The sequence below is a fragment of the Mirounga angustirostris genome, unplaced genomic scaffold (genome assembly GCF_029215605.1).
Source record: "Mirounga angustirostris isolate CCGP_5_RB_7025 unplaced genomic scaffold, mMirAng1.0.hap1 SCAF_17, whole genome shotgun sequence".
Classification (NCBI taxonomy): Eukaryota; Metazoa; Chordata; class Mammalia; order Carnivora; family Phocidae; genus Mirounga; species Mirounga angustirostris.
Window position 1 is genome coordinate 15255633 of NW_026991725.1, and position 18492 is coordinate 15274124.

The 18492-nt window shown below is 49.2% G+C and overlaps 1 protein-coding gene across 6 annotated transcripts in view; it reads right to left on the bottom strand.

The window, feature by feature from the left end:
• Nucleotides 1–18492, bottom strand: part of MSI2 (musashi RNA binding protein 2) — a 385617-nt gene that overhangs the window by 139121 nt on the left and 228004 nt on the right. For all 6 annotated transcript variants that reach the window (XM_045889212.3, XM_064583001.1, XM_045889211.3 and 3 more), the window contains exon 7: nucleotides 3865–3913. In XM_045889212.3, the coding sequence (XP_045745168.1) occupies nucleotides 3865–3913 (49 nt within the window). The remainder of the gene's footprint in view (nucleotides 1–3864; nucleotides 3914–18492) is intronic.

Consider the following 18492-nt stretch of genomic DNA (forward strand, 5'->3'; position numbering starts at 1 on the left):
TGTAAGGTCAGCCCTTCCACCCCGCTGGGGCCAGCCCTAGCTTCAGAATTCCCAGGGCCTCACAGATCAGTTTCTCCCTCTGCCCGCTGCCCCCTGAGGGCACCCCTGTGTGCTCATCTTCATCTCAGGGGACCCAAAGACAACCCCTCACCTCCCTCTCCTAGCTAAAAAAATAAAAATGAAAAAGGACTTAATCTTGGACACTCTCTCAGTTAAAAGGCTAAAAGCCAGAAACATACTTCAGGTCCTGGAGCTCATCAACCCCAGCTCCCCCATTTTGCAGAGAACGAACCTGAGGTGTCAGAAAGGGTTAGGAAATGTGCCCCAGTCAGGTATCAAGGAGACAGCAGGAGCTTAGAGGTCTGCTCTAAGCGGAGAGGGGGAAGACTCCACACCTCTGTGTGGGTCCCATTCTGAATGACCTTCTTCTTGCTTCCACGGGGGAGGACATATATCCTGGAAGGGCTCATTGTCTCCTGTTCCCCTGGATTCTTTCCCAGGGCGTGAGTGAGGTCCAAGTACAGATGTAAGAGGGAAAGAAATACAGGCTGTCGTTTCTGGGAACAGATGTAACTGAGGGCCACGCTGTCCCTATGGGACTAACGGGGGGCCAGGGGCAGGGCGTAGCCACTGTGGGGCGAGGAGTGGATGCTCAGCCCTGACCTCTGGCTCACGGTGGCTAGAGAAATCGGAGTGGTCCCGTGAGCCCCGCGGACACGACTTCCCGAATCCCAGGCCCAACCGTGCAGTGTTCCCGGATGACAGCTGTCCCAGCTCCAAGGGCACACAGGTGGTTTTCATAAGGCCCGGCGCTAGGCTGCCTGACGGGGTTGTGCTGGGAGTTAGGTGCGTGGGTGCTGGGCAAGCACCGTGGCGGCACACGGGGTTAATGGTGTGCACCTCTTTAAGAAGAAAGCTGGTGGTTCTGCCAGCCCGAGAGGTGTCTTGAACTTCTGCTACTGCAGTACTTTCTTCTTGATAAGATAATGGGAAACGGGAAGCTTGAGGAGGTGAAGGTAAGGTTGGGGCAAGGTGGCTGCCGGGAGGATTTTCTTTTCTTGTGCTTATCACCTGATTCCAAATGCACATTCCATCAGGCCAGGGATGGGGGACCCACTGTTCCATATGGAGGATATGTGCTTCTGTGGTGACACGGTTTTGTTTTTTTTTTTAAATTCTTTCCCCTCCTAAATGCTCTGAACCACTTAAGCATTACCCCAGCATTAGCATCCAGTTCAAACAGAAACTCTCAGCTACTCAGAGGGGCTGGAAAATGGGGGGGTGGGGTGGGGCAAAGCTCCCACCTACACAGAAAGAACACCAGGGAGCAGGTTTCTGTACAGGAGGGAAGGGGAAGGAGGACGTCAGGGCCTCCTTGTTGAAACTTCCTGGCACACTTTCCCTCCTGCCTTCTCTCCCCACACCCCCCGGGCTACACCCACTCAGGCCAGCTCGGCGGGTGGGCAGCCTGCACGGCAGCCCTGGCCCCACGCTCAGAAGGGCTCCACTCTGAGTTCAATGCTCTGCTGTCACCTTGAAATTCTTAATGATTTTTTACTAAGAGGCCCCATTTTTCCCCTTGTTCAGGCTCCACGAATTATTCAAGTCCTACATCCGGGACAGGAATCTTATCCTCTGGCAGGGCAGGAGGGTGCTTGGGCATGCACCCGGGGCTGTGCCCGGCCTCCTTCCTGCCAGTGCCCCCCAGAAGTCCTGACTCGGGCAAGCGAGCAGTGCCATCCTTGGAACCACTCTGAGCTCAGGGCCGTAAAAGGGACCTCCCTCCACCTCACCAGAGGAGTCACAGAAGGATGCTGCCCAGCACCACACCCAGCGCCCTGGAGAAAGGGAAGGGAAGAGGCACCACCCATAGCAGGAAGCCTTTGGGTTAGAAATCAGGGAGAACCTTCCCTGGCCCCCCCTCTGGGGCTATGCCCGGAGGGCCCAACGCCCTCAGTGTGAACCTGCCTCTGTCTGTTACTAGTTGAATAACGTGACACGGAAAGTCACCGGCCCTCTCAGGCCCCCCAGATGACATGCCTCCTTCTAGGCAGGGCTGTGAGGGCTGCACGAGATGATTTTTCATCCCCTCCAATACAGGGCCTGATCTGGAGCAGATCAGAAATCCCTTTATTGGTGGATATTCAAAAAAAGAGTGATAAGGCTACACTGCCTAGAAGCCACTCAGGACTCTTCCAGGAGCATGAATTCTAGCACGGAACACCAATGCCACACTCAGATGGGCCTCGCCCACCCTGAAAACAAATGGATGAGAACGCTCTTCTTAACAAGCCCGTCCCCATGTGAAGACCACAGAGAAGGAGCAGAATTTGAAATCAGCAGTCCTAGGGATGAGCCCCTGCTCTGACCTGGGGTGTGTCCCTTACCCCCTCTGAGCTTCCGTCACCTCAGATGATGACAGTGAAAACAATAATGATAAGAGCTAAACTAGGCACTATTGATATGTGCAGCACTAGACTCTCCAAACAACCCTACAGGGAAGTACTCCTTTATCCCCATTTCACAGATGAATAAACTGAGACCAACAAGATAAACAAGTTAAGTGATTCTCCCGAAGTCACAGGGCTGCTGTGAAGATCAGATCAGATCATGCACAGGAAAGCAGTGCTCGGACACCCCCCCCCCCCACACCCTGTAAGGATGATGGCAGAGAATAATCACGAACTGCCCCTCTCCGCACCCTGTTCCCCTCCCGCTCTCGGCTCTCAGGATGCTGAGCAACGCAGAGGACAAAGCACTCATTCCACACCCATAAGCTCTTCTTTTCTTCCCTCTCCTTCCCCTTCTCCTCACCCTCCACCCCTCTCCCCATCCCTTCCCAACATATCCCAACATCGATGCCCCAGTTTTCCACCCTCCCCTCTGAGGATGCTGTGGATGGACACCCGGACTGCCAGGCACACTCAGGACAGCCCCTCCCCCCCTGCCTCCCCCTCCCGACCCTCTTCCTCCCTTTCACTCAGGCTGCCTGCTCCCAACAGGAGAGGCATAGAGGCAATGCTTCTAATCACAGGTGACAGCAAGAATGTAAACAACACAAGAAACATCTAAATGCAATCCAAGTGGCAAGGAAACACCGCTCCCTCTGGCTCCTCTCAAGAATGCTGCTTCCTGCCACCTCCCTTCCGAATCGCGGCTCCTTAGTGCCCCATTCATAGGAGCCCCAGAAACCAGGAGCTTCCGGAGAACAGGAGATGGAACGCCAAGCCATAACCTTGGACTCTACTTCCTCTGGGAGGATTTTCTAGATTCGTCCAATTTTTTGCTTAAAGCAATAATTTCAACATGTTCCTTTCTTGGGGAGGCGAGGTATGGAGGTCAGAAACCCCTCTGACAATCTGTTCAAAGCTAGGAATATCTCCCAAGAAAACGCAAACATCAAACATCACAGACCCCCAAGTTGAGACCTATTTTCTAAAACACGGATAGGACAGGAAGAGCACAGGAGAAAAAATGAGTAAGTGCGGAGCCCTCTGAACATTCCAGACATGCAAACGGGCGCTGCCACGTCTGCAATCCCCGTACACGTCGAATAAACCTACAAGAGGGTATTTTTTTTCTTTTCTGACTTGTGTACTTCTAAACCACCTCCTTCAATGCAAATTGAAAGCTCAGCTGAGTAATTGCTATGAATAATTTTCACTTGGATCCCTTAGTGCTCAGGTCTAGCAAAGACGAAGAAAGCCAGGATCAGAAAGGGATATCAGAACACGAGTTGGGTGTGGCTGATTTTTAACTGTCCAGGATCTGGACTCTTTGTGCTATGGTGGCCCTCATGAATACAGATGTTCAACAGCTGGGCAACTAACAGAAGGGGCAAACTTTTTCGGCTGAGTATCTTACCTCTGTGCCTGTTGGTTGTCTTATCAAACATCAGCATTGCGTCCTCCACCTGCAAAACAAACAGAAGGGAGTCTGCTTTAGGAATTTTGACAAAACATACGAAACGCTATATGCTGCTGGGGGAGGGTGGTTTCCACCCTCAAAGTCATAGGTGCTCATTAAAATTTATTTGAAAACACAAAAAATTAGAAAGAAAAATCACTGTCTTTCCATCTTCCCGCCCAGAACAACCACAGTTAACATCTGATGTATTTCGCTTTAGGAAACATACACTGTATACCTATTTTAATACAGTTTAAATCATACGGTAATGGAATTTTCCCCTTGTTCTTTTTTTATATAATATTACAATATTGCAAATAATTCCCAGATGAGTACATCGTGAATATTATCTGGTTTTCTTCCCAATTTTTTTTATTATGGTAAAATACACATAACATAAAAATTTCCATCTTCACCATTCTTAAGTGTAGAGTTCAGTGGTACTGAGTACATTCATAATGTTGAACCACAATCCCCACCCATCCATGTCTGGAACTCTTTTAATCTCATAAAACTGACACTCTACCCCATCAAATAATAACCCCACCCATCCCCTTCGTCCCCCCAGCCCCTGGCAACCACTATCCTATCTGCTGTCTTTATGACTGTGACTGAGGTCCCCCCATCTCCGGGGCAGACATTCCAAGACCCCCAGTGGTTGCCTGAAACTTCGGATAGTACTCAACCCAGTAAATACCATGTTTCTTCTTGGACATACATACCTATGATAAAGTTTAATTTATACATTAGGCACGGTTGAAGATTTAGCAATAGTAACAAATAATAAAATAGAACAATTACAACAATATACTATAATACAAGTTATGTGACTGTGGTCTTTCTCTCTCAAAATATCTCATTGTAAAGTTACTGACAAAGAGAGATGATAAGATGCCTACATGATGAGAGGAAATGAGGTGAATGACGTAGGCAAGTGACATAGCCTTCGGCTGCTACGGATCATCTGATAATCCATCAGAAGGAAGATCACCTGCATTAGGACCACGGTTGACCGCAGGTAACTGAAGCCATGAATAAGGGGGGACTATGGTATTTCATATAAATAGACTCACACAGTATTTGTCTTTTTGTGACTGGCTTATTCCGTTTATCATAATGTCCTCAAGATTCATCCATATTCCGCTGCACGTATATACCACATTTTGCTTATTCATTGATCCATCGACGGATACTCGGTTTTAGCTATTGTGAATAAACACGAATGTACACATATCTCCTTGTGTCCCTGTTTTCATTTTTTTGTGTGTGTGTATACACCCAGAAATGAAATTGCTAGGTCATATGGTAACTTTCCTTTTAATTTTTGGAGGAACTGCCATCCTGTTTTCCACAGTGGCTGTACCATTTTACATTCCCACCAAGAGTGCACAAAGGTTCCAATTTTTCCACATCCTGGCCAACACTTGTTATTTTCTGGAATTTTTTTTATAGTAGTTATCCTAATGGGTGTGAGCTATTGTGAATTCTATCTTGACTGCAGCATAATACTTCACAGAGTGAGAAACCATTGCTTACTCAGTTATCCTTCTGTGGATATTTAAACTTTTTCCAGTTATACACAATGGAAATTTAATGCCTTGATTGCTCTGGGCTGAACTGTGCCCCCCTCCAAACTTGGATGTTGGAATCTTAACCCCCAGTATCTGAGAATGTGATTGTATTTGGAGATAGGGTCTTTAAAGAGGTTATTGAGTTAAAATGAGGTCATTAGAGTGGGCCCTGATCCAATACTGACTGGGGTCGTTATACACAGAGGGAATCTGGATCTGGTCAGGTACAAAGGGAAGACCACGTGAGGACACAGGGAGAAGGTGGCTGTCTGCAAACCAAGGAGAGAGGGTTCAGAAGAAACCAACCCTGCCGATCTTGGACTTCCAGCGTCCACAAGAGTGAGCAAATAAATTTTTGTTGTTTGACCATCCAGTCTGTGGTACTTGGTTATGGCTGCCCCAGCAAACTAATACATTCATACTAGGACCTTTACAAACAGATCAAAGAGTAGAAAGCACCAAAGCTATCCTCTGTCTCTCTTCCTCTTCCTCCCTCAGTCTTTCTAGGCATCCTGCAACCCTTTTGGATATTTCTAGTGATAAGATTTCAGGATCCACACTCAATTTCCATGCAGATCTCAAGAAAGTCACCCTCACTGAACCAGATTTGGCTTTGAATTCCACTCCTTGTACTTACGATCCAATTCTTTATTCTTCGACAAAACACCAAAATACCCATCTATAGTGCAGGTATTGTCCTAGCCGATCAGCTACTCACCTGGGGAGGGTACTCAGTTTGTCCAGGTGAGCAGCCTGGTCTCTTCATTCATTTTGTGCCCGAGATTGGCAGTAAAACTACAACTCAACCCATGCGGTCCTGGACAGAGCCGCTAGCCAAAGGGCTCTGAGCTTGGAGCAATTTCAGTGTGTGTGTGTGTGTGTATGTGTGTGTGTGTGTGTGATTGGGAGGGACTGAGCACTGTTCATTGGAGCTCAAAGGCTCACAAATGAGTTTGGGGGCCTGCGCTAAGCCAGCTGAGAAAAGGAATCATAGGCTATTCATTCTTCACTCCTTCCAGACTACAATCTTTGATGGAGGGGAAGACACTGGGCAAAGCAATAAAACCAGGTTTAAAATGCTGCCTCCAGACAAATCAAATCTATTTTTCTAGATGCTATCAAATAGAACAGGGGGAAAAGAAAAGTCAAGGTAAGAATGGAAGAGGGGGTAGGCAAGCCAGACACAAACCTCGTAAACCTCGAAGGGACTGCCCTAGCTTAAAAATCCCTTCCAGAGTCAGGGCCCCCTTGGTTGCTAAGCAACCGAGTCTGAACAAACAGGCTCCTGGGGCCTTCCCCTTCTGGTCCCCATTTCTAAAGTCAGTGACTGGGAGGAAAATGGCCTTGCACGGTGACTGCTTTGCCAGCAGGGAGCTCCTCTCTCTCGGCCGGGTACCAGGGTGGAGAAGGGGTGCCTTCACCAGACCCCTCCGCAGCCAGGCAGGCTCGACAGTCCCCCCCGGGCACCTGCGGAGGCCACACACACCACAGCCGTCTGCCTCGGTGCACTACTCAAGCAAAACCACCAGAAGATCAACTGGTTTGTTTGCACACAGAGCAGTCACACTCGAGCATATGGTACTACAGACTCAGACCCCAGGGCCTCGATAAGAATTCCAACGCCTGCGGTGCGGGTGGGTGGGTGTCGCGCAGGTAAACGTGACATCTGTTTCACACCCATCTCCACATTTTCTAAGACGTTTGCCAAGTGCTTATTTGGAGCTAAAAATGCCTAACAGTAAGGAAAACAGCCTCCCTTCTGTGTTGGCCATGTTTTGGTACTGAAACTCAGATCCCCTTAGGAAATAAATATTTTTAATTAAAAAAAAAAAAAAGTATTTTCAATGCCTCCCCACCCCCACCCCTCAACAGGGTGTAATTGGCTCCCTCTTTCCTTTCCAAAGTTTGGATATTTTCTGCCGCTACCCTCCCAACATTCGCTCCACCCTGGGGAGCGACGGGGAGGTTCTGTGTATGTTTTTTAGGGCAACCATTGTCGTAAAGAATAGAGCTCCTTCCTCCACAGTCCACTCGCACAATGGGACTCGCAGAGACCTCTTGAATAGATAAAATGTCAGGGCGAAAGAGAAATTCTATTAACACTTTACAAAATAAAACAGCTAGAGAAGAAAGAGAAAGAAAGAAAAAATCAATATGGATAAGACCCGGTGCTGGGGGGCGGTGGTGGGGAAAAACTTCTCAGCGATTGCAAAACACTTATTAATTCAGAGAAGCCATCAATGCAATGGAAATCTGGCAGAACAGCAAGAGCTGAAACTGGGAGAATTTGAATATACAAAGACTGAATAGAATGAAAAACACGGCCTCACATACGGGGCTGTTTCTCACGGTTCTGTGTGAATCCAACAGAAGCAGCTTGTGTGAGTCTGCATCATGGGCGAATGAGGAGCACAGTCAAGGTAACCCGTATTCAACCCCAGCGAGAGCAGACTGATGACTGTGTCTCTGTCTGTCCGTCCGTCCGTCTGTCTCTCTCTCACACACACACACACACGCACACACACACGAAACCCAGGTAGATCAGTTGGCTGTGAGGAGTCATCAACTGCGATGTGAACCCCAGACCTCATTTGAGGGTGCCAGGACACAGAGAGTTGGGGGCTGGACACAGGAATTTTTCTGACCTCAAGTAGAAAACACCACTAACTCTTGTTAGGTGTCTCCTCAAGACTAGCACTGGTATTTATTTTGTGTTGACAGTGCCCTTACCAGGCTTACATATTTCTTTGTACCAGAGGTGGGGGCCCATGGGCCTCGTGGTCTTGGGGCAGGGGTGTCCCTGGAGGGATTGAGAAGGAGAGGAGATATCCGAACCTCAGCATACTTTGCCTTACATCCTGGCACACGCTTGGTCTGTTTTGAGAGAAGGAGCTCGCCCCAACCTTGAGACGCACCTTTTAATAACTTAGGGCGGGTTCAAATGCCGCCTGGCATCTTGGTGGTATAACTTTGTGAACGAAAAGGCAAGGTAAAGTAGCTTTTAAATAAGATGGCTGGGGATGCCCGCCTGTTTGTCTCGGCGCCAGCAAGTCCTGACCATGTATTGCTGCCTATCTCCAGGTTCAGACCACACCATAACCTCCTCAGAAGCGTGTATCGTGCGCACAGCACATCTGAGAGTCACGAAGCTACGCCACTGGCCATGGGGGGGGTGGGCAGGGCTCCTCAGACTTCCTCCACGTCAGGACCACCTGGCTCGTTTTGACACGGGTCCCTCAGACCTCACCCCTGGAGTGTCTGATGCTGTGGCGCTTGCGTTTCCAAAGAGCTCCTGGGGGATACTTATGCAGTGGCTGGCCTGGGGCCCCCACTTTCTATGAGAAATAAGAACAAAGGTTAAACACGCTGGGCACAGCTGCTTCTTGCTCTTTGCACACGTCAGTGCTCAGTACATGGAATCAAATTTCTCCTCCAGAGGCAGCTGCCACACTTCGGTGTGACAACAGTCCTCCCCTCTTTGTTCCTTGTCTCTCATCCATTTATATCCTAAGACCCTGAAAATAATGACAGTAGAACCTATGATGGAAAAGACAAGAAGAGGGACATCTTCGTGACAACCAAGCTGTCCCTGCACCCAGTGCAAGAAAAATTTGGATTCTACCAGGGTGATAGAAACCTTCCTTCTAACAGATAAACTCCAGCCAGCCAACTCGATCTTGAATAGAAAACTGAGCTAATGTTAACTTTATTTACTTTTATGTGACATATATTTACTAAGCACTCACTATTTGCAGAGCATCGGCCTACGTACAGGTAAGAGGCACACTATACCGGTCCCTGGTAGACTGTTGGCATTAATGGCCCCATGCCCTTTATTCTGTAATTTTGCAGTTCCTCTCCCCAAAGAGGCAGAGTCTATCTCTCCATCCCACGTATCTGAACTTGACTTCTTATGGTCAACAAAATGAGGTGGAGGTATGCCTGTTTTGGGTCTGCCCTTGAGAGGGTTTTCGTGTTTCTGCTTGTTCTCTCTTGCACCTCTGCCATCACCAAGAGAAGGGCGTGCCCGGGCTAGCCAGCTAGAGGATGAGAGGCACGTGGAGCTGGGCCAAGTCCCCTCAGCTGCCCAAGCCGAGGACAGCCTGGATGAGTGGATAGTTAGTCAACCCCAAAACATGCAAGTGAGCCCAGACAAGATCAGCAGAACCACTCTCAGTGGACTCTACACAGGTGAAATAAACAGCTATTGGGGCACCTGGGTGGCTCAGTCGATTAAGTGTCTGCCTTCAGCTCAGGTCATGATCCAGGGTCCTGGGATCGAGCCCCACGTCGGGTTCCCTGCTCAGTGGGGAGCCTGCTTCTCCCTCTCCCTCTCTCTGCTGCTCTGTCTACTTGTGCTCTCTCTCTGTCAAATAAATAAATTTAAAAAAAAAAATCTTAAAAAAAAAGGGGAAGAAACAGCTATTGTCTGCCACTGAGGTTTTGTAGTTGTTCGTTACACAGCATTCTTGTGGCAATAGGTAACTTGTACATGGTCCCTATTTTTTTTTTTTTAAGATTTTAACCTACTGGAAGATACACAGGCAGTCTCAAAGAATACTAGACAATGAACAAAAGCAAGAAAAGAACTGGAAGGAGGTAAAATGTAGAATATGGGCTGAGTATGAAACTGTCAAGTTACATATTCCAAGTGGAATACAGGTATCAGGGTGGCAAGGGACTACTTCTAAATCTCACCCCAGCAGCAAGGTTGGAGACAGGGACCCTAGAAGTGCCAGGAGAAATTGGCAACATGTACCTCACTAAATGAGCACCATGAAAATCAGCAATAATTAGCACTCAAGTCAGTGGGTGATGCCTCTCTAATCCTAATTCATTTAATGAATGAACGAACCCTCTTTATAGTGAGTCAAAAGGTTCATTGTGAGCCAGGCATTCTTGCTGGGTGAATTTAGAAGTAGCCATTTGGTACTGACCATATCCAGAGGCGGGACTTTAGCCAGCCCAGCCCAACTCATGTGACGGCCGAAGAGGAAACCTTTCAGGTCACAAAGCAAAGAAGCTCCTAGAAAGAGAGGTCAAAAATTCTGTTGGTCAACTCCGTTGGCCAAAGGTTGGGAGCCTAGAGTGTGCCCTCAGACCACTGTTTCTTCTGCCTGCAGCTTTGGTTGCCCAAGTACACAGAAGGGGAGTGATGCTGATTTGGGGACGCAGAAAACTTGTCCCCAGGAGGAACCTAAAGGGAATCGAGTTACTGGTACTAATTCGGCAGATGCTGGGAGGCAGCAGAGTGCGGCAGGCAGCGTGGCACAAAGCATGGGTAGGATCCAGGTTGTAATCCAGCTCTGCTGGGATCTTACGGAGGACAAGTCACCTCCCTTCTGTCCTTAGTTTCTCATCTATAACAGGAGGAAACTATGAGATGGCCGCCTAAGATCTACTCGTGAAAACTCTCTGCCTAGAATGCTAAAACAGACCACAGAGCCCGCTAGGACAACAGCTAGAAGCATCAAATTCGCCACTGGTCTTTCACAAACTCTGTTCTGTCAGGACGCTCCAGAGCTTTGCTGTGGCCAACACACGCTGAGAAACTTCCCACTCCTCTTGGGATCCAAATACATACACCCACATGCCATACATATCAAGAACAAAGCAGGAAATGGCACTTCAAATGATCTTTAAATTATCTGGACAAGAGGGAGAGGAAAGGGAAAAAAAAAAAAAAAAAGAAACCCAGCTCTTCATACTCCCCCAGAACAAATGCCCTTGAATTTCGCTTCCTGCTCCCACTCAAACACTTCAAGAGTTGGTTTAAATAAACGCCCATAAATGCGACACCATGATACTGTAGTGCGTAGGGCTTAACAGACCTTATTATGCTCTATAAACTCAAGGCACTAAAGTCACAAGAGTGGAGACTCATAGAGGAGGCAGGATTGCCCAGGACAGAGGAGCTGGAGATGGAGGTCGTCCTACTGGGGACCGTTTCAAGACATGGGATGGCAATGCTCTCCACTTCTCCTCCAACCAGCTGGACATAAGCAAAACCTGTCCCTGCCCCCAAGCTCAGCCGCGGTGTCTTCGTTTATTGAAATGAGACTTTTCTGTACGCTCTGGCCTTGCGAAGAGGGAGGTTTGAATCACTCTGAATCTGAATCACTGCCCAAAAGAAAGGATGGAAGAGAAGAAGGCAGGCTGGAAGATCCCATTACGCTGAATTTTAACCTTGACTGCTCCCTAGGATCACCTGAACAACTTTTCTTTCTTTTATCTGACAGAGCGAGAGAGCACAAGCAGGGGGAGTGGCAGGCAGAGGGAGAAGCAGGTTCCCCACTGAGCGGGGGGCCTGATGTGGGACTCAATCCCAGGACCCTGGGATCATGACCCTAGCTGAAGGCAGACGCTCAACCATTTGAGCCACCTAGGCGCGCCCCATACCTGAAGAATTTTTAAAATCCCGGCTGCTGAGGCTACACCTGGCCCTGTTAAATCAGATCTCTAGAAGGGGAAGCCTGGTAGAGGAGTGCTGAAAGCTCCCTAGCCATCCCAGGGGCAGCCAAAGCTGAGAATCCTTGTTCTGAATGGCTAAATACAGCTGAGTTGGCCTTAATCACAGCCTGTGTGTCACAGAGCAAGCTGGTGGCAGAGGTGGAATGGGGCCGAGGGGTCCCAGAAATAAATGGGCCCTAAGGAAAAGGGGCACCGAACAGAGCTTTGGCTGCCTGTAGACTGGCGGTCTACTCCCTGCCAGAAAAGTCCAGAGCAGGCAGTTCCTTTGTTACGGACTGCTTTCGGGGAGCTCTCCCTGCCCTGTCTTGGGTCTTAGGACAAGAGAGTCAGAGCCCTGTCCTGGAAGAAGCTCAGCATAGCCAAAAACGGAACAGAGGGCTTGAGAAAACCTAATGAAATCGTTGCTCTTCTGCCACCGTCACCCAAGATTTTCACCAATACTCTTACTGCTTTGGTCCTCACCACAATCCCCGGAGACAGAGACTAGCACAGAGTCCTCCGTTTCCTCACTGGCTGTCCTGGAGCTGGCAGGGGTTGGGCCCAGGACTCAGCTGCTGGCCTTAGGAGTCCGAAGCTCACCCCACCAGCCTCTGCCTGCCCGCCCGCCTCTGATTCTTGCCACCCCCTTGCTGCAGGCACGCAGGCTTCTCGGCCACCCCTGACCTCTGTGCATTTTCCCCTGCGGGTCTGCCACCATCGAGACACTTGGGGGTTTGTAGCACATTTCCCCCCATTCCAAGGGTCCAAAAATTCTGGGTTGCATCCACCTGAAATAGTTTAACTCATGGCCACGCCTTTAACTGACTAAGAAGAGAGTCTGCTGAGTGTCTCCTAAACTTTTTTTTTTTTTGGAGTAAAATATACGTAACATAAAATTTGCCATTTAAACCATTTTTTACTGGTACCCAGCTCAGTGCATTAAGTACATTTCCTAAACTCTTCCTAGAGGGCTCCCAAGTTTGGCCAGAAGGTTCTATCCCCATTGGCAAGACTCTTTTTTACCAGCCCTATTTCCCCCTACTTTTACTTCTTTTTATTCTTGTGGGCTCAGTCCATTTTCCCATTTAACTTAGCAAATAAAACACACCGAAGTGTGGATCTGACAGCAGGTACGAATTTAACAAACGAACACTTGCCCATGGGAACTGAAGAATGTGGGGCCTCTGAACAGCTCTCCTGGAGATTAGACATTTCCTTTACCTGAAGACAAAGCCTCCTGCTCAGAGGTTCTCATTGCACAAGTGAACAGCAGACTCTACGTTATGAAATGCCTCCACCTTCCCCCAAGAAACAATGATTATTGTAATAGCTACCATTAATGGCACTTAATAGGCAAATGCAAAGCTCATTTAATTATCAAAATAGCTCTGAGGGAGATATTATCATACCCATTATACAGGTGAGGAAGTTATGATCAGGTGACCTGCCGAGGATCCTACGAGCAGTCACCAGTGGGGCCAGGATTTAAAACCGCAAGCGTCCCTACATCTTCCCACTGGTCTCCCTTAATGGTGTTCTAGTTTTTGAGTCCCCGGGGCTCAGGGTAGTGTCATGGGCTCCTGAAAGAACACACAAACACTGCCTTAAAGCTCTACCAGAAAGTTTTTTTTTTTTTTTTTTTTTTAAGATTTTATTTATTTGAGAGAGAGAATGAGAGACAGAGAGCACGAGAGGGAAGAGGGCAGAGGGAGAAGCAGACCCCCTGCTGAGCAGGGAGCCCGATGTGGGACTCGATCCCGGGACTCCAGGATCATGACCTGAGCCGAAAGCAGTCGCTTAACCAACTGAGCCACCCAGGCACCCAAAGCTCCACCAGAAAGTTAAGAGGATCGATGAGGTAAACCAGGAAGACAGACACGTGCTCTCTCAGGTGGCCTCAGAAGACGAGGGAGTGCCGAAGAGGGGTCTGTCCCTCTTAGATGGGTGAACTCGGGAAAGCCTCCAGATCACCGGGCTGTTCCAAGATCACAGAGTAAGCTAGTGGCAGAGCTGGAACTGGCGGAGGGGTCCTGGAGCATAGTTTGGGGCTCAGCCCCTGTGAGTCCCCATGGTGCCTGGGCCCTGAGAACGCTATGTGTCCTGCTTCCCAGGATGGTTACAAAGGCTCCAGTGGTGGCGAGGGAGTACCTAACGTGCAGGACACTGCGGACAGCCACTGTCGCTGCCCCACCCCCGGCAAGCCCCTTGCGCACGCATGCAGACGCACACACTCCAACTCTGCAAACGGGTCAGGCCGAGGGACAGCCACTCACAGACCCAGCATGTCCTTGCGAGGGCAGTCCTAGGAGGCCCCCTCTCAAAACCGAGCAGGGAAAGCAAGAGCCTGTGTGAAGCGTGGTTGGGGTGGGGGCCCCACTGGGGCGGAGCAGGTGAAGCCGGGAGTCCAGCACCAGCCAGGAGGGTGGGGCAGGGGCGAGGTGGGGGGGTCCAGCCAGGGCTCAAGACAGGAAGCGGCGAAGGGAGGGAGGTGGTGGGAGAGGGACAGCAAGGGAGGCCGGGCACGAGCAGTTGCAGGAGAAGCAGCTGGTTCCGGCAGGCGTGACAGGTGTCCCACGGAAATGGCATCTGGCCCAAGGGCCTCTTGCGAGAGGTGCCTTCGAGTGGCGGCGGCTGTGCTCTGGAAATGCACGGCCTGTCTGCAGCACTGGCCATGCGTGCGTGTGTGCGTGCATGCGTGCGTGCCAGTGTGCGCGAGGAGCGGAGCGGAGAGACAGGCGGGCTGCCTAACGCTCCCAGGTCCCCCCGCCTGCCACTCCCCATCAGGCCTCACCTACCGTGAAAAAGGCCCAAACCTGCGAGCTCCGGAGGAGACAGGCAAATCATTAGTGGAGCACTGATGTGCCGGAACACTCTCTTGCATTCCCATTAAACAAATACTAAACTGCTAATTGCCAAAACAGATCTCCACGACTCGGACCGAACAGGGGAAGGGTTTATAATTACCAAGTGTGAAAATGCACAGCCTGTAAATAACCACCTCATCTGTCCTAATATGGGCTGATATTGATGGGCATGAAATAAACATCAGGACCAAATGGAAAAATCATCCACATCTCCTGTGGCCAATGTAATCTCGAATGGTGACAAGCGTAGCTGTAGCCATACACTTGGGGAGAGGGGAAAAAGAAGATTTGCAGGCTTGGAAAGCCTACGTCCCAAACCTGCTTTCAGTCCCTTGGGTCATGTGCATCTCCTTTTTGCCTGGAAAACAGGGAGGGTAAATGGCATGGTTTGATAATGGGATGGAGAGCCTTTCTGTACCTAGGAAAGGCCAGGGTCTGGGGCAGGAAACTTGTGAGCGCATGACCCTCTAGGACAGGGCTTCAGAGCCCCTTGGCCTGTCCCCTTTGACAGAATGGCTGGTGAGGATGGAGGGAGAGGGAGAGGTTTGCCAAGGTGACACATGTATTCACCAAGCTAGTATTTCCTAAGGCTCTACTGTCTGCCTAGCACAAAGAGTTGCAGAGGACGGATGAAAAGAATGTGGGTTTAGGGTGACCCTTGGCCTTTTAGACAACCCATATGCCACAGTGCCTCCTCTCCCCCACGGCCCCCTGCCACTGGGATGGGAGGCAGACGGGTCCAGCAGATTCCAGAGCCCTACCTCTCTCCCTGACTGCACCTGAGGGGGTGAGGCGATGGGCCAGAGGTCACAGGGACGTCACTACAGTGTCCTAAAGCTCAGGCCCTTCTTCTCTGCCGGCTTGTGATTCTGAGGAATTCAGCCAGCCTCGGAGTGGCTGTTGGGAACTGGGGGGGAGGTTCCGTTCCTCTCAGAATCACAGACTCGGGAGTTAGAAGTGACCCAGAGGTCACCTCTCCACTTCCCGCCCAGTGCAGGAATCCCTTCTCCAAGGCTCTTCTGAACCCTTTCTGGAGCTTCAAAGGCTCGGAGCATCTCTGCCCCACCCCCTCGGTCGGCTGCTCAGGCCTGAATTCAGCGCGGTGGCACTTAGATGCCCGAAATAGCAGCTCCCTCTGATCTGAAGCCCAATTTTGGCAGGCAGCAGAATCCTGTGAACCACATGGCATCTAGGCACCTGAATCAGAGCACCAAGGACCACCCATCCCAAAGCTTCCCTGTCGGGGCTGAGGCATCTGAAGAAGCTCCTGCTGCTTCCCCACTGGGTAGCCTGAGAGCCAATCTCCTCGGTCCCCCCAGGGTCCCTGAAGTCACCCCCAGGACCAGCCCTGACCCAAAGACTTTATGAAATATAAACAAGTTAAGGAAAGCCTGCGCTACATACTATTTTTAAAGGAACCCTACTTTGTTAGTTTTAAGTTCCCAAAGTGTCTTCAAATAATGGCTAACCAAAGTTCAAGTGCGGTAACAGGCTACAGGATTCAGTTACTTGGCGAAGTTACTTCTTGTTCAGAGAAGATCCTAAAGTGTCTGGAGCTGGAAAAAGCCAAAGACAAAGAGGAGTCCAGCCCGAGCCGGAGTGGTGGAGTAGAAGGAGGCTGGTGTGGCATCCCAAGTCCTGCGTTCAAATCCCGCCCCACCATTTCCACCTACACACAATCTCAGGCAAGGCTTTCCAAGGCGGCTCAGTTTCCTCGTGTGTAAAAGGGGTGATGATCATTACCTGACCCTCAGCCTAACTTGGGATGCAGAAATTATTAACATAATATACAAGGAAGCCCTCAGTGAGTGGTTAAGTGACTGCCCTCTGGTATTGCCAGTACACAGTATACGCTGGTGCCCCACAAAGGTCCGTCAGTTGAGGGCTGCGTAACGGGAGAAGAGACTTCGTACCGACGACCAGAAGCTCCGATTTAGAGACATGAGTACAGATGAGCAAGGTTTACCATCATAAGGGCACCTTGCTTTATGTATTGTGCTGTAACGAGTCGTCTGCAAATACAGCATATTTTAGACAGCGAGGGGGGAACGGAAGAATGAGCCGTGGTGCATCCTACAGTGGGGAACTTCTCGAAATAAAAAGACACAAGCTACTGGGATGCAGCTTGGATGGATCTCAAGGGAATTATGCGGACTGAAAAAAGTCAATCTCAAAGGCTTATTCCATACCGTATGATTCCGTTGCTGTAACGTTCTTGAAATGACAAAATTATAGTGACGGAGAGAACAGAGTGGTGGTTGCCAGGGGTTAGGGTGCAGGAATTTTTTGTGGTGATGGGACACTTCAGCACCCTGATTATGGGCACAGTCGCTCCAATCCACACAGGCAATGGAATTTCAAAGAACTGTGCGTGTGCGCATACATCCCCCCCCCACCCCACAGGAGTGGCTGTTAAAACTGATGGATGATGCACCAGCATCATTTCCTGGTTTTAACAATGTGCTATGGTTATAGGAGATATTACCATCGTGGGAAGCTGTGTGAAGGGTGCACAAGAGCTCTCTGTACTATTTTTAATACAACTTTCTGTGAGTCCTACACTATTTAAAAATAAAAATTTATAATAATAATTTTTTAAAAACCACAAGGGGGCTCATTATTTCCAGAAATTCACTAGCAGATCAGTTTATAAGGCAAATAAGGATGCCCTAATTTCTCTTCATTTGGATAAAGTAGGCATACAGAAGGTATGCTTATCGCAGAGAGATGGATCCCTTAACCTGTATCTTGTACTTGGCCCTGGCAGAAGCAAGCCAAAATATTATTTTGTCACATGAGCATCTGTGTGGATAGTCCCCACTGCCCCTGTCTCATCACCTTCCCCGGTGCCCAGCAAACCCGCAGCACCTACTAGAGTAACTAATACAAAAGTAAGTGTACAGAGGCACCTGGGTGGTTCAGTTGGTTGAGCATCTGCCTCTGGCAGGTCATGATCCCAGGGTCCTGGGATTGAGCCCCGCACCGGGCTGCCTGCTCCGTGGGGAGCCTGCTTCTCCCTCTCCCTCTGCCTGCCGCTCCCCCTGCTTGTGCTCGCTCTCTGACAAATAAATAAATAAAATCTTAGAAAAAAAAAATGAGTGTACTGCAAGTGCTTCCTGATTGAGTTTCAGAAAGATTTTTGCAGGATAAAGGAAAAAACTTCAGACAGAAAAGAGCCTCGTATCTAGTGGTTTCCAAAGTTCCTTTTTTTAAGCCATCAAGATCCTCTCTTTCATTTTTGAGACACATATTACAGGCCTTGGGATATTTCATACACCAATAAATTATACTTATTACTATGTTTGGGATGTGGGAATGTATTTATCAACACTCCCCATAACTGTAATTTGGGGCTGTTGGCAGTAGGAGGTGATCAGGGACCCAGTGAGTTGGGATACATTGTCTAAAACAGGCACACCTGACATTTCAGTTGGGATGGGGTATCCACAATGTCTGATAGATTTTCTTTCTTTTTTTTTTTAAGGTCCTCCTAGATTTTTTGAAGTACATGCACACCTCATCTTATTGTGCTCCACTTTACTGCACTTCGTGGATACTACGATTTTTACAAATTGGTTTGTGGCAACACTGTGTACAGTAAGTCCACTGGTGCCTTTTTCCCAGCAGCATTTGCTCATTGCGTGTGTCGGCGTGACCTTTTGGTTAACCCTCACAATACTTCAAACTTTCCCATATTCTCA